The sequence below is a fragment of the Pelophylax lessonae genome (genome assembly GCF_965119305.1).
Source record: "Pelophylax lessonae genome assembly, chromosome: 8".
Lineage (NCBI taxonomy): Eukaryota > Metazoa > Chordata > Amphibia > Anura > Ranidae > Pelophylax > Pelophylax lessonae.
Genome location: NC_138775.1, coordinates 262,903,252 through 262,918,368, shown reverse-complemented (window position 1 = coordinate 262,918,368; position 15,117 = coordinate 262,903,252). Strand labels below are relative to the sequence as shown.

The following is a 15,117-nucleotide window of genomic DNA, read 5'->3' as shown; positions in this document are numbered from 1 at the left end:
CAGTTTTTCAGGCAGACCCGATAGGATGGTCTATTCGCATCTATGGACGGGCGGTTGTAAAACGTACTTGTTTCCGTTTACACCCGCCTACCTCTGATCCAGTCTGCTAAAAACAAAATAGAGGTTCTCCACCATATAGGGACAGATCCCATGCTGATCAAAACAGAAGGCCCTGTGTGAAAAGGGTTGTAAGCATTTTAATTTTTATTTTTTAAAACGGAGGAGTTTTTCAAGTGCTTTTGCGTAAAAAAAAAAAAAAAAAAAAAAAAAAAAACCGCCTGAAAAGCTAAAAAAAAAAAATGCTCAAGAAAAAGGCCTCTTGTTTAAAATCAATGAATTTTCTCACACTGGGGTGGTGTGCTTTCATTGCAGTGAAAAAATATCCTGCTTGCAGCATTTTCAGAGCATGTTTGGGGAGCTTAAAAAACTGCACCCAAAAAAAAAAAAAAACCACGCACCTTCCCATTGAAAGCAATGGAAAACACTGTAAAAACATTGCAAAGATTAATGAAAGGCCCTGTGATTGGTGCATCATTGTAGATTTGAATTATTATTGGAGGACTGCAAATACCCTTGGGTATGTTACGAATCTGGATGGATTGTATCGGTTTTTGGTTGTTTCTGTTTTCATTTTAGTTTCTGTTGTATCTTAAATAAAACAAACGCGGTAAAAACTCTGCAAAAACGCACCAGTATTGTGTTATGATGCCGTTTTTGAGTCACATGTCCTTTAAAAGCCACACCGCAAACGTGGTAAAATAGCAGCAAAAAAGTATATGTGTTTTTGCAGCAGATCAGTGTAAAAGTATTTTTAGAGCTGGTTCACACTACAATCTTTCCGTTCTTCATGCGCATTTTTAAAGCGTTCAGCTGTGTTTTTTCCCCTCTTTTTTTTTTTTTTTCCTTCATCTCAACTGAGGACAAGTGAGGCATTTTGCAACATTCCATACAGGAAAAAAAATGCATGTTTTACTTTTGTTGACTACCAGAACACACTACACTGGTGTGAACTAGGGCCATTAGAATCCATGCTAAACACTGACCGTGCATTTTTGATGCAGAATAAGGCTTCATGTACACGGGACATTTTAAAAAGTCCCTGGAATGCTTGGAATTTAACCTCCCTGGCGGTATGATTCTTTTGGATTTTAGGTGCTGAAAGCGGTACCATTATTTTGCATGTAATTCTTGTGAATGAGCAGCCCAAACCAACTGTATTATATATATATATATATATATATATATATATATATATATATATATATATATATATATATATATATATATATATATATATATATACACACACACATACATACATACATACAGTGGGTACGGAAAGTATTCAGACCTCCTTAAATTTTTCACTCTTTGTTATATTGCAGCCATTTGCTAAAATCATTTAAGTTCGTTCTTCTTCCTCATGAATGTACACATAGCACCCCATACTGACAGAAAAACACAGAATTGTTGACATTGTTGCAGATTAAAAAAGAAAAACTGAAATATCACATGGTCCTAAGTATTCAGACCCTTTGCTGTGACACTCATATATTTAACTCAGGTGCTTTCCATTTCTTCTGATCATCCTTGTGATGGTTCTACACCTTCATTTGAGTCCAGCTGTGTTTGATTTTACTGATTGGACTTGATTAGGAAAGCCACACACCTGTCTATACAAGACCTTCCAGATCACAATGCATGTCAGAGCAAATGAGAATCATGAGGTCAAAGGAACTGCCTGAAGAGCTCAGAGACAGAATTGTGGCAAGGCACAGATCTGGCCAAGGTTACAAAAAGATTTCTGCTGCACTTAAGGTTCCTAAGAGCACAGTGGCCTCCATAATCCTCAAATGGAAGACGTTTGGGACGACCAGAACCCTTCCTAGAGCTGGCCGTCCGGCCAAACTGAGCTATCGGGGGAGAAGAGCCTTGGTGAGAGAGGTAAAGAAGAACCCAAAGATCACTGTGGCTGAGCTCCAGAGATGCAGTCAGGAGATGGGAGAAAGTTGTAGAAAGTCAACCATCACTGCAGCCCTCCACCAGTCGGGGCTTTATGGCAGAGTGGCCCGACGGAAGCCTCTCCTCAGTGTAAGACACATGAAAGCCCGCATGGAGTTTGCTAAAAAACACCTGAAGGACTCCAAGATGGTGAGAAATAAGATTCTCTGGTCTGATGAGACCAAAATAGAACTTTTTGGCCTTAATTCTAAGCGGTATGTGTGGAGAAAACCAGGCACTGCTCATCACCTGTCCAATACAGTCCCAACAGTGAAGCATGGTGGTGGCAGCATCATGCTGTGGGGGTGTTTTTCAGCTGCAGGGACAGGATGACTGGTTGCAATCGAGGGAAAGATGAATGCGGCCAAGTACAGGGATATCCTGGACAAAAACCTTCTCCAGAGGGCTCTGGACCTCAGACTGGGTCAAAGGTTTACCTTCCAACAAGACAATGACCCTAAGCACACAGCTAAAATAACGAAGGAGTGGCTTCACAACAACTCCGTGACTGTTCTTGAATGGCCCAGCCAGAGCCCTGACTTAAACCCAATTGAGCATCTCTGGAGAGACCTAAAAATGGCTGTCCACCAACGTTTACCATCCAACCTGACAGAACTGGAGAGGATCTGCAAAGAGGAATGGCAGAGGATCCCCAAATCCAGGTGTGAAAGACTTGTTGCATCTTTCCCAAAAAGACTCCTGGCTGTATTAGATCAAAAGGGGGCTTCTACTAAATACTGAGCAAAGGGTCTGAATACTTAGGACCATGTGATATTTCAGTTTTTCTTTTTTAATAAATCTGCAACAATGTCAACAATTCTGTGTTTTTCTGTCAGTATGGGGTGCTGTGTGTACATTCATGAGGAAGAAGAATGAACTTAAATGATTTTAGCAAATGGCTGCAATATAACAAAGAGTGAAAAATTTAAGGGGGTCTGAATACTTTCCGTACCCACTGAATATATATATATATATATATATATATATATATATATATATATATATATATATATATATATATACATTTATTACACACATATATATATATATATATATATATATATATATATATATATATATAAGTACAGTAAAACTGAAGGAAAGGGCACTGGGGGGCAATGTAATGTGAATTTTTTTTATTTTGAATGTAATCAGTGTGTTTGGTGTGTTTTACATTTGAATTTGCCGCCGGTTCCACCCCCCTGCGAACGTCACGTCGCCGGAGACGGAAGCTGGGCCTCGCAGACGATCGGGAGGAAGCTCCGCCGCCGCATACCGCCCGCATTCTTCGCTGGATCCCGGAGAAAAGGTAAGTAAAACCTCTACCAGGATCCAGCGATCTTCCTAGCGGTACCCCAAGTGTGGCTCGGGGTTACCGCTTTTGGCTCTAAAATCTAACCCCGAGTCACGCTCGGGAATACCGCTAGGAAGGTTAAGGACGTTTAAAACGTCCGTTGTGTCGCGTTTGCACCCGCGTTTAGTGGGCATTTAGCAGGCGTTTGCATTCAGAACTGTTTCTAGAGGTCAAAAAATCATTCCCCTTTAAAATGTAAAAACGCGAGCGCTAAACGCGGGTCATCGCGTTTGGCCGCGTTTGAAACGCCGGGAAACACACGTTCGAACGCAAATAATTGCTTTCCAAAAAACGTCACTGAACTCAACTGCCTGTAAATGACTTCAAACGACCCAGTGTACATGGACAGATAAGATAACATTGAGATGGGTTCAGGGGCTTCTGAAAAAAATGCCCAAATGCTCCTAAACAACCGTTTACAAGTTGCAGTGTACATGGACCCTAAAAATGGACTGAAAACCTACTGATCCATGCAGGGATCCAAGGCAAAAAAGACAGCAAATTACAGAAAAGATACTAACAAAAAACAGCAAATATTGTGCAAGAGTGATCCAAAGCCAATACAGTATTTGCTGGATGCTACAATGTTATTGATCCCAGAAAATTCTCAGCACATTGAAAAACCTTTGAATGCAATAACGTGCTTACATCAGTCAGGAGCGCTCAATATCATCCCTTAGTTAACCGAACAATCTCAAATCATTACACTTAAAAATCTGGCCCCTCCTTCCCAGTTAAACAACGATAGAGACAAGGAGCAGGGAGACTTACAACAACAGGGTGTTAATTGGAAGGCAAAAAATTCTTACCTGTCAGGGATTCCAAGTCTTTTCACACTTCTGTAAACGGAGAGAGTATTTGCTACATGACGGTAATTAAACCAGAATCGAGAGGTACAGACCTGGAAAGAAGAAGGAATAAACATACTTAATATTTTACATTTCTCAATATGTTTAATTCCTTATCTCTTGACAAAAAAAAAATAAATGTATCCAGCTTTCAGTGCAATGCGTGTTTTTTACTTGGGGCTGTATGCAGAATCCAATAGCTGCTTACATTTTCAATACCTCATTTTATACCCAGTGACATCATCACTCTGTGCTTCTCTATGCAGGCAGATGATGGCTAGTGGGAGGTGATGGCAGTGTACTGTATTTAGAAGCATCACAGCACCCTACCTCAGTGTTCCTCTCAAGAGCCCCCAGCCCTAATAGCAGTGGGTTGGATCTTGAAGAGAATTATTTGATTTATAAAAATCAAAATGCTTTGATGAGTGAATGCCAGTATGAAGGGGTGGGAGTGATACTGAAGGACACTAGGTAACGCTGACATGTGATGCTGAGTCTTCATGATTGAAATAGCAGAAATACTATGAAATAAAGAGGGAGGCCAAGGACAGTCAAGCTGGGGATGGTAATTGCTAGATGATGCTAGACAACCTACAGCGAGGAAATCGAATGCACACGGTGCCATTGGCTCCCGACGTTGTCAATCAAAACTAGTGACAAGGTCCACGATCTTACTTACAATTTTATACCAAGTTTTATTACCTGCAAAGCTGTGCCTACTTATTGATGTTATTTTTTTTGGTTTATACCTATGCACCAACCCTTTGTGATGTTTATTTTTGCATAATAACAATAAAAACTTATTGAAATTAAAACTAGTGACAAGGGAGTGGGGGTCCGAGTCCTGCTGTCTGTGTCAATAGCCTGCACGAGTGGCTATGGGGACACTCTATAGAGGGGAGAAGCCAGAAATGCCGGTGGACCCGAGTAGGTAAGTATGGACATGTTTGTTATTTTTTTATTTTTAGGAAAAAAAAGCAAAAGCATTTACAATCACTTCAAGTCCTATAAGCTCAATAGCACACTAAAGTAACCTCCCATATAGCCATGCAGCACCCTCATTCACCCGCTGGATACAGTGATATTTGCATATGCTGTCCCTTTAAGACAGGGGTGGGGAACCTGCGGCCCGCAAAGTAATCTGGTCCAGCCCCCGGTGCAGCTGAGTCTATGTCTCTCAGCTGATCTGTCAGAATGGATGCGATGCTTCCTGTATAATTCCAGCTCCGTTCTTACAGTCTGAGTGAGTCACAGGCGGAGTGATATCAAAATGCACTCCGCCTGTGACCAATACAGGAAACATCACCTCTTCCTCCAGTGCGGCGCCGCTACACTTCTCCTAGCCAGCATTTCCCACCAGCAGCACACACAGCAGTACCAGCCAGAGCCAGCGGTACCCACAGCAGAACCAGCAGTACCAGCCAGAGTCAACAGTACCCACAACAGAACCAGCCAGAAGTACCTACAGCACAGTACCAGCCAACAGTACCTACAGCGCAGTACCAGTTAGCAGTACCTACAGCGCAGTACCAGCCAGCAGCACCTACAGCGCAGTACCCGCTTGAGCCAGCAGTACCCACAGCAGTACTAGCCAGCAGTACCCACAGCACAGTACCAGCCTGAGACAGCAGTACCATCCTGAGCTAGCAGTATCCACAGCAGTACCACCCTGAGCTAGCAGTACCATCCTGATCTAGATGTACCCACAACAGTACCAGCCAGCAGTACCCACAGCACAGTACAAGCCAATAGTACCTACAGCGCAGTACCAGCCAGAAGTACCTACAGCGCAGTACCAGCCAGCAGTACCTACAGCACAGTACCAGCCAGCAGTACCTACAGCGCAGTACCAGCCAGCAGTACCTACAGCGCAGTACCAGCCAGCAGTACCTACAGCGCAGTACCAGCCAGCAGTACCTACAGCGCAGTACCAGCCAGCAGTACCTACAGCGCAGTACCAGCCAGTAGAGCTGCACGATTCTGGCCAAAATGAGAATCACGATTTTTTAGCTTGGAATAAAGATCACGATTCTCTCACGATTCTCTGTGTAACAAAAGAAATTGGGATAACTTTACTGTTAGGGCTCTTTCACACGGGCGGTCCGATCAGATCCGCCTGTCAGTTTTTTAGGCGGATCTGATCGGATCCTCCATGCAGCTCTATGGGGCAGCGGGTGTCAGCGGAGGTGACCTCCGCTGACAACCGCTGCTCTCCGCATCCGATCCTGTGCTGAAATCTGGACGGATGGAAACCCTATTTTTCCATCCGTTCAGTAATCGGAGCGGAGTGGATCTGATGAGAGCGGACAAGCGGTCCGCTCTCCTCCGATCCCCCATAGAGGGCAGTGGGTGCTGAGACACCTCCCTCTCCGCTATGCAAGCGGAGACGGAGCTGTCATCCGCCCGGCTCAGCGGGGATCGCGGATCGATCCCCGCTGAGCAACACGGATCCGCCTGCGGAGGCGGACCGTGTGAAAGAGCCCTTACGTTTTTTTTTTATTAATTAAAGTTTATTTGCGTTTGAAAGACTGCTGCGCAAATACAGTGTGACATAAAATATTACAACAATAGCCATTTTATTCTGTAGGGTCTCTGCTAAAAAAATATATAAAATGTTTGGGGGTTCTAAGTACTTTTCTAGCAAAAAAAAATGATTTTAAACTTGCAAGCAACAAGTGTAATAAAAAGGTCTAGTCTTTAAGAGGTTAAACTTCCTTTCTCCCTGGCAGAGGGAAGGAAAAGATACAAATGTAATCATTTTGTTTATAGTTACTGGGAGACTTATGCTGATAGGCGTTTGCGGGAGGAAAGATACAATGTAATCATTTTGTTTATAGTTACTGGGAGTTTTCCACAGCTGTTTTCTCTGCTCCCTCAGCTATGCAAAGAATCGAGAATATGTCAGGTTTAGATCGTCAGGGGGGGTGAATCGAGATCGCGATTTTCATACGATTAATCGTGCAGCTCTACCAGCCAGCAGTACCTACAGCGCAGTACCAGCCAGCAGTACCTACAGCGCAGTACCTTCAGCGCAGTACCCACAAGCACAGTACCAGCCTGAGTCAGCAGTACCACCCTGAGCTAGCAGTACCCACAGCAGTACCATCCTGATCTAGCAGTATCCATAGCAGTACCAGCCAGCACTACCCACAGCAGTACCAGCCAGCAGTACCCACAGCACAGTACAAGTCAGCAGTACCAGTCTGAGCCAGAAGTACCAGCCTGATCTAGCAGTACCCATAGCAGTACCAGCCAGCAGTACCCACAGAAGTACCAGCCAGCAGTACCCACAGCACAGTACAAGCTAGCAGTACCAGCCTGAGCCAGAAGTACCCACAGCAGTACCAGCCAGCTATACCAACCAGCAGTACCAGCCAGCAGTTCTTTTCAAAACTTACTAGCACAAAGAGTCGATCGCGCTTCAGACTGACCGACGCAAACCTGGAAAGCCAGTTGCGAGTAGCAACATCAATACTATCGAACATCTCACACCTCACCAAAGAGATGCAGTTGCAGCCATCACATTAGGCGTGAGTTAATTAAATGTTTGACCAAATATAACAGGCTAATTTTTAAGTTGATAATTTTTTATGGCCCCCGAATGATTTTATAAATACCCAAATGGCCCTTGGCAGAAAAAAGGTTCCCCACCCCTGCTTTATGAGGAAGGACGTGCATGGGTGAGACTGAGCAGGGAGCATTGCAAAATAGATCCAACCATCGCAGGGACCTTTGATGTAGGGATGCCTCATAAAGCCTTGTGGATGTCCTCTTTTACAGTGGTTTATTCAGGCAATGCAGCAGTTATTCAAAGATGCATGGAGGCTCAGACATGATAGCATCACGCAGTTGCTGCAGATTTGTCGTCTGCACATCCATGATGCGAATTTCCCATTTCACCACCTCCCAAAGGTGCTCTATTGGATTGAGATCTGGTGAGTGTGGAGGCCATTGGAGTACAGTGACCTCATTGTCATGTTCAAGAATCTAGTGGTGAGATGATTTAATGTCAGTGACGTGGAGCATTATCCTGCTGGAAGGAGCCATCAGAAGATGGGTACACTGTAGTCATAAAGGGGTGGACATGGTCAGCAACAATACTCAGGTAGGCCCATGCTTTAATGTGGTTTAACCCAAATTCTGACCCTCCTATCTAAATGTTGCAGCTGAAATCAAGACCCATCAGACCAGGAAACTTTATTCCAATCTTCTATTGTCCAATTTTGGTGATTAATAGGTAAAATTGCTGCGCTAATATTATTAAAGCCAATGTAATAAAAACATAAATGAAAAGCAGCTGACACAAAAAGCTATGAATAAAATATCTTCAAGGTACTGTTGTGGGAAGGTGTCGCGCTAATCTCAAACATAAGTAGACCAATCTAACAGCGTAAGAGTCCATGTGAGGGATGATATCCACACCAGTCCAACAGAAGTGCAGGGAGAGAAAAAGGATCCGCCACCAAGAAGAGTCACTAAATACTCTTTACCATCAACTTAGACCAAAAAGGGTCATGCAGTGCCAAAAATACAGATATATGGAAGGAAGGTGAAATCCACTCCTTCTCTCAGCTTCCTGGTATGGTGGTCTAGGTTAAGCCTTGATAGCCTCGCCACTCTCAAGAAAGATAAAAATAAAGATGCCCCTCATAGCGTAGCAAGTCTTAACACGTTTATTAGAAAAAATAGAGAGCAGCTTACATTAAGGTGTCCAAGTTTCAGTGTTCTATTGTAACGAATTCCCACATTCACAGGCAATCGTTGGTTCCGCACCAACAAGATGGCCGCCGTGTCCCTCGTCTGCGCATGCGTCAGCCAATTCCGACGCGTTTTGTCAAACAATGACATCGTCAGGGGTGTCCAATTTTGGTGAGCCTGTGCAAATTGTAGCCTCAGTTTCTTGTTTTTAGCTGACAGGAGTGGCACCTGGTGTGCTCTTCTTCTGCTGTAGCCCATCTGTTTCAAGGTTCAATGTGTTGTGCGTTCAGAGATGGTATTCTGCATACCTTGGTTATTTCAAGTGTTTTTTCTGAGTTACTGTTGCCTTTCTATCCTTTCAAACCAATCTGCCAATTCTCTGACATCAACAAGGCATTTTCATCCACACAACTGCCGAAAACTCTCTTACTCGGACCATTCTCTGTAAACCCTAGATATGGTTGTGCATGAAAATTCTAGTAGATCAGCAGTTTTTTTAAATATTCAGACAAGCCCATCTGACACCAACAACATTGAGTTGCTGCCAAGTGATTGGCTGATTAGAAATTTGTGTTACCAAGCAACTGAACAGGTGTATCTTATAAAGTGGCTGGTGAGTTATATACAGTGCCTTGAAAAAGTATTCATACCCCTTGAAATTTTCTACATTTTGTCATGGTACAAAAACACAAATGTATTTTATTAGGGTTTTATGTGATAGACCAACATAAAGTGGCACATAATTGTGAAGTGGAAGGAAAATGAAAAATGGTTTTCAGAATGTTTTACAAATAAATATCTGAAAAGTACAGCACGCATTTGTATTCAGCCCCCTTTATTTTGATACCCCTAACTAAAATCTAGTGAAACAAACTGCCTTCAGAAGTCACCTAATTCGTAGATAGAGTCCACTTGTATGTAATTTATTCTCAGTATTACTACAGCTGTTCTGTGAAGCCCTCAGGAGGTTTGTTAGAGAACCTTAGTGAACAAATAGCATCATGAGGGTCAAGGAACACACCAGACAGGTCAGGGATAAAGTTGTGGAGAAGTTTAAAGCAGGGTTAGGTTATAAAAAAAATATTCCAAGCTTTGAACATCTCACAGAGCGCTGTTTAATCCATCATCCGAAAATGGAAAGAGTATGGCACAACTGCAAACCTACCAAGACATGGCCGTCCACCTAAACTGACAGGCTGGGCAAGGAGAGCTATAATCAGAGAGGCAGCCAAGAGGCCCATGGTAACTCTGGAGGAGCTGCAGAGATCCACAGCTCAGGTGGGAGAATCTGTCCACGGGACAACTATTGGTCGTGCACTCCACAAATCTGGACTTTTTGGAAGAATGGCAAGAAGAAAGCCATTGTTGAAAGAAAGCCGTAAGAAGTCCCATTTGCAGTTTGCGAGAAGCCATGTGGGGGACACAGCAAACATGTGGAAGAAGGTGCTCTGACCAGATAAGACCAAAATGTAACTTTTTTGGCCTAAAAGCAAAAGGCTATGTGTGGTGGAAAATGAACACTGCATATCATCCTGAACACACCATCCCAACCGTGAAACATGGTGGTGGCAGCATCATGTTGTGGGGATGTTTTCTTCAGCAGGGACAGGGAAGCTGGTCAGAGTTGATGGGAAGATGGATGGAGCCAGATACAGGGCTATCTTAGAAGAAAACCTGTTAGAGTCTGCAAAAGACTAGAGACTGGGGCGGAGGTTCACCCTCCAGCAGAACAACGACCCTAAAGCCTCGTACACACACGTCGAAATTTGGCCGGGAATTTTCGTCTGACGACCGATCTGCCGATTTTCGGCTTGTTAGTATGATGCTTCCGACAACAGACTCCGACTTTTGGGCCGAAAAAAGCCTGGTGTGCAGGCTATAAAATTTTTGTCCACCGTCAAAACACGTCAGATTTTCGTGCAGTCAGTACAGATTTCGACAGGGAAAAATCTTATGAGCAAGACTGGGCATGCTCAGAGAAGAAAGAACACAAAGAAAGCAAACCAACACATGACATCACTTCTGAAGTAGAATTTTGTCGTGCGGGAAAATTCGTGTGCAGTCTAGGCACATTCCAACCAACAAAACACCACTCTGGACAAAAGACGGACGACCGGTCGGCGGAAATTCGTTGCGTGTGTACTAGGCTTTAATATACAGCCAGAGCTACCATGGAATGGTTTAGATCAAAACATATTCATGTGTTAGAATAGCCCAGTCAAAGTCCAGACCTAAATCTTATTGAGAATCTGTGGCAAGACTTGCAAATTGCTGTTAACAGACGCTCTCCATCCAATCTGACAGAGCTTGAGCTATTTTGCAAAGAAGAATGGGAAAAAATGTCACTCTATAGATCTGCAAAGCTGGTAGAGACATCCCAAAAAAAATTGCAGCTGTAATTGCAAGGAAAGGTGGTTCTACAAAGTATTGACTCAGGGGGGTGAATACAAATGCACACCACACTTTTCACATATTTATTTGTAAAAAAATTTGAAAACCAACTAGAATAAATATTTTCCTTCCACTTCACAATTATGTGCCACTTTGTGTTGGTCTATCAAATAAAACACATTTACGTTTTTGGTTGTAACATGACAAAACGTGGGAAATTTTAAGGAGTATGAATACTTTTTCAAGGCACTATATATATTTTTTTTTTCTTATAGTACACACACAGACATACATAAAAAAGCATAGGGGACCTTACTTACCTTTAGTGTGATGTGTCCCTTGTGCCTCTGTCTTCCAGTTCAGTAGCAATCTTTCTCCTCTGATGCCCCCCACGGTAATCTTCCATAGCGGAGGGGGTTAATATAACTAAGGAGCTGTCACAACAGTTATCAAGAAGAAGTCCTGATTATGCCCACCCTTCCCATCCACCTCCTCCATTCAGAGAAGAGGTACTGCAGCATCCAAAAATGAAATGTGATCCATGAATGGAGGATAGGTGGCTGCTTAAAGGGCTCAACCCCACCATTTATAAACTATTTTTCATTCAGACGCTGCAGTACAGCTTCTATGAATGAAGGAGCTGTTAGGAAAGTGTGGGAATAGTCAAGCACTCATGATGAATGCCTGTGACATCTCCTCAGTGCTATAAACCCCTGCTGCATCAGATGATTTTGGCGGCAGGGATGGGGGGTATTGGAGGAGGAAGATTACTTCTGATCTAAAAGACAGAAGCATATGGGAAAATACAGGGGCTGCTGCTACTGACCTTTGCTTTTGAAAATTTAAGTTGACTCCCTGTCATGCTGATCCTCTTGCTTCATTACTTTGAGACACTGACCGGAAACACGTTTGCTGATCTTTTATAATCCGAACACTTCATCAGGTCATGTCCAGGAAATTCAAGCTGTTATTCAAAATATATGGATTTACTACCAAACTCATGACCTGATGAAGTCTTCGGATTATAAAAGGAAGACTTGATCAGCAAACATATTTCCGGTCAGTGTCTCAAAGTAATGAAGCAAGAGGATAAGCATGACAGGCAGTCAACTTACATTTTCAAAAGCAAAGGTCAGTGACATCTTGGGAAAGGTTTCCTAAATCAGCAGCTTGGTTTCATTCTATAAAGAGCTGGTGGGTTACAGCACATACCTGTATGCATATAATATGTTATAGAAGGAAGCAGATACTTACTAAAACTGCCCAGTTGTTTGTGTGTCCACTTCTGAAGAAGTGTTCAGCCTTGTTCTAGAATTGCACAAAAAATAAAACTTTAAATGAGATGCATTGCAATTTCAAAACATTCTAGGCAGCTAGAGATGCCAGGACAAACCATCCACTTTCTTCATTAGATTCTGACACTTCCTAGAGGGGTCGGGTGCAGGCCAGCCACGTTCCTGCTAAATCCAAACTCACTAGACCACTGAAAGCCACACAACCACAACTGTAACCTCTCCCAGCCGGCCCCTCATTTTCTGAGCAGGTGCAGAAATGTCCATCCATTCCCATGTAGAGGCCCTCTGTTATACATCCCAACCATAGATGGCCCCTTCATAGTAATGAACAGGATGTGAACAACAGGCATGTATAATGTACTTTGAGTACAGTGGTCAGGAGTGGAGATGAGCTTGGGTGCATTTGAATGCTCTTCTGAACTAACGTGGCTGAACCTGCCAAGACACTGTCCCCTGTGATAGGCCAAGAGTCTGTGGCGGGGGCGTTCCAATCAAACCGAGCGTATACATGCTGCTGCAGGGCATGGAATGATTGGCCTACTAAAGGTGACAGCCTACCACCTCAGTACAGACTCCTCCAGCCTATCCACCCAGCCTCAGCCCCAGTGCAGCCCAGCCTAAATACCCCCGCCAGTGCAGATCCCCTTCCAGCCTACATCCTCTCCAATGCAGACCCCACTCTTAGCCTATATCCTCCCCCAGCGCAGACCCCCCTCCCAGCCTACATCCTCCCCAGTACAGACTCTCTCCTAACCTACACCGCTCCCCAGTACAAACTCCCTCCCAACCTACACCCCCCCCCCCCTTCCAGCCTACATCTCCCCCCGTGCAGAGCCCCCCTCCCAGCCTACATCTCCCCCCGTGCAGAGCCCCCCTCCCAGCCTACATCTCCCCCAGTGCAGAGCCCCCCTCCCAGCCTACATCTCCCCCAGTGCAGGGCCCCCTCCCAGCCTACATCTCCCCCAGTGCAGGGCCCCCTCCCAGCCTACATCTCCCCCAGGGCAGAGCCCCCTCCCAGCCTACATCTCCCCCAGGGCAGAGCCCCCTCCTAGCCTACATCTCCCCCAGTGCAGAGCCCCCCTCTCAGCCTACATCTCCCCCAGTGCAGAGCCCCCCTCCCAGCCTACATCTCCCCCAGTACAGACACTCTCCTAACCTACACCGCTCCCCAGTAAAAAACTTCCTCCCAGCCTACATCTCCCCCAGTGCAGAGCCCCCTCCCAGCCTTCATCTCCCCCAGTGCAGAGCCCCCCTCCCAGCCTACATCTCCCCCAGTGCAGAGCCCCCCTCCCAGCCTACATCTCCCCCAGTGCAGAGCCCCCCTCCCAGCCTACATCTCCCCCAGTGCAGAGCCCCCCTCCCAGCCTACATCTCCCCCAGTGCAGAGCCCCCCTCCTAGCCTACATCTCCCCCAGTGCAAAGCCCCCCTCCTAGCCTACATCTCCCCCAGTGCAGAGCCCCCCTCCTAGCCTACATCTCCCCCAGTGCAGAGCCCCCCTCCTAGCCTACATCTCCCCCAGTGCAGAGCCCCCCTCCTAGCCTACATCTCCCCCAGTGCAGAACCCCCATCCTAGCCTACATCTCCCCCAGTGCAGAGCCCCCCTCTCAGCCTACATCTCCCCCAGTGCAGAGCCCCCTCCCAGTCTACATCTCCCCCAGTGCAGAGCCCCCCTCCTAGCCTACATCTCCCCCAGTGCAGAGCCCCCCTCCCAGCCTACATCTCCCCCAGTGCAGAGCCCCCCTCCCAGTCTACATCTCCCCCAGTGCAGAGCCCCCCTCCTAGCCTACATCTCCCCCAGTGCAGAGCCCCCCTCCCAGTCTACATCTCCCCCAGTGCAGAGCCCCCCTCCCAGTCTACATCTCCCCCAGTGCAGAGCCCCCCCTCTCAGCCTACATCTCCCCCAGTGCAGAGCCCCCCTCCCAGTCTACATCTCCCCCAGTGCAGAGCCCCCCTCCTAGCCTACATCTCCCCCAGTGCAGAGCCCCCCTCCCAGTCTACATCTCCCCCAGTGCAGAGCCCCCCTCCCAGCCTACATCTCCCCCAGTGCAGAGCCCCCCTCTTACAGACTAACCCGTTAGTACAGACCTCCCGGTACACAGAAGTACAGAACGCGCTCCCCCACCCACCTCTGCATACTGAGCTGTGGCCCCCAATGCGAGAATCACAACACAAAACACCAGCCGGCATCCGACACAGAGCGCCGCCATCTTCCCAGATGACAGAGAAGACTTCCTCGTCACGTGACCGCCCACAGCAACCACCTGGCGTCCTGGCTCTGTACAGGCGCGGTGCATGCTGGGAGCTGTCATTGGGTTTGTGAGGTAACTGGAGGGGAGCTGTTCTGGGGGCGGGAGCCGCGCCGCACCGTTCAGGGACAGAGGCGGTGTCTGCCTCCACAAAGTGAAACTAAAAATACACCCATTTACCTCATTCCTAAATATTTATATTCATGGCATTCAATTACTCAGACTTCTCGCCAATCCTGTACATTCCCTATTACAAATCACCTCATTCCCTTTTCCAAACCAT

The 15,117-nt window shown here is 45.8% G+C and overlaps 1 protein-coding gene across 1 annotated transcript in view; it reads right to left on the bottom strand.

Annotated features, from left to right (window-relative positions):
* Positions 1-14,832, bottom strand: part of PIGK (phosphatidylinositol glycan anchor biosynthesis class K) — a 284,181-nt gene extending 269,349 nt beyond the window's left edge. The window contains exons 1-3 of the mRNA XM_082266226.1: positions 14,715-14,832; positions 12,547-12,600; positions 4,165-4,256 (exon numbers count right to left, since the gene is read on the bottom strand). Of these exons, the coding sequence (XP_082122352.1) occupies positions 4,165-4,256; positions 12,547-12,600; positions 14,715-14,795 (227 nt within the window). The 5' untranslated portion in view covers positions 14,796-14,832. The remainder of the gene's footprint in view (positions 1-4,164; positions 4,257-12,546; positions 12,601-14,714) is intronic.
* Between the last annotated feature and the right edge of the window lie 285 nt (positions 14,833-15,117).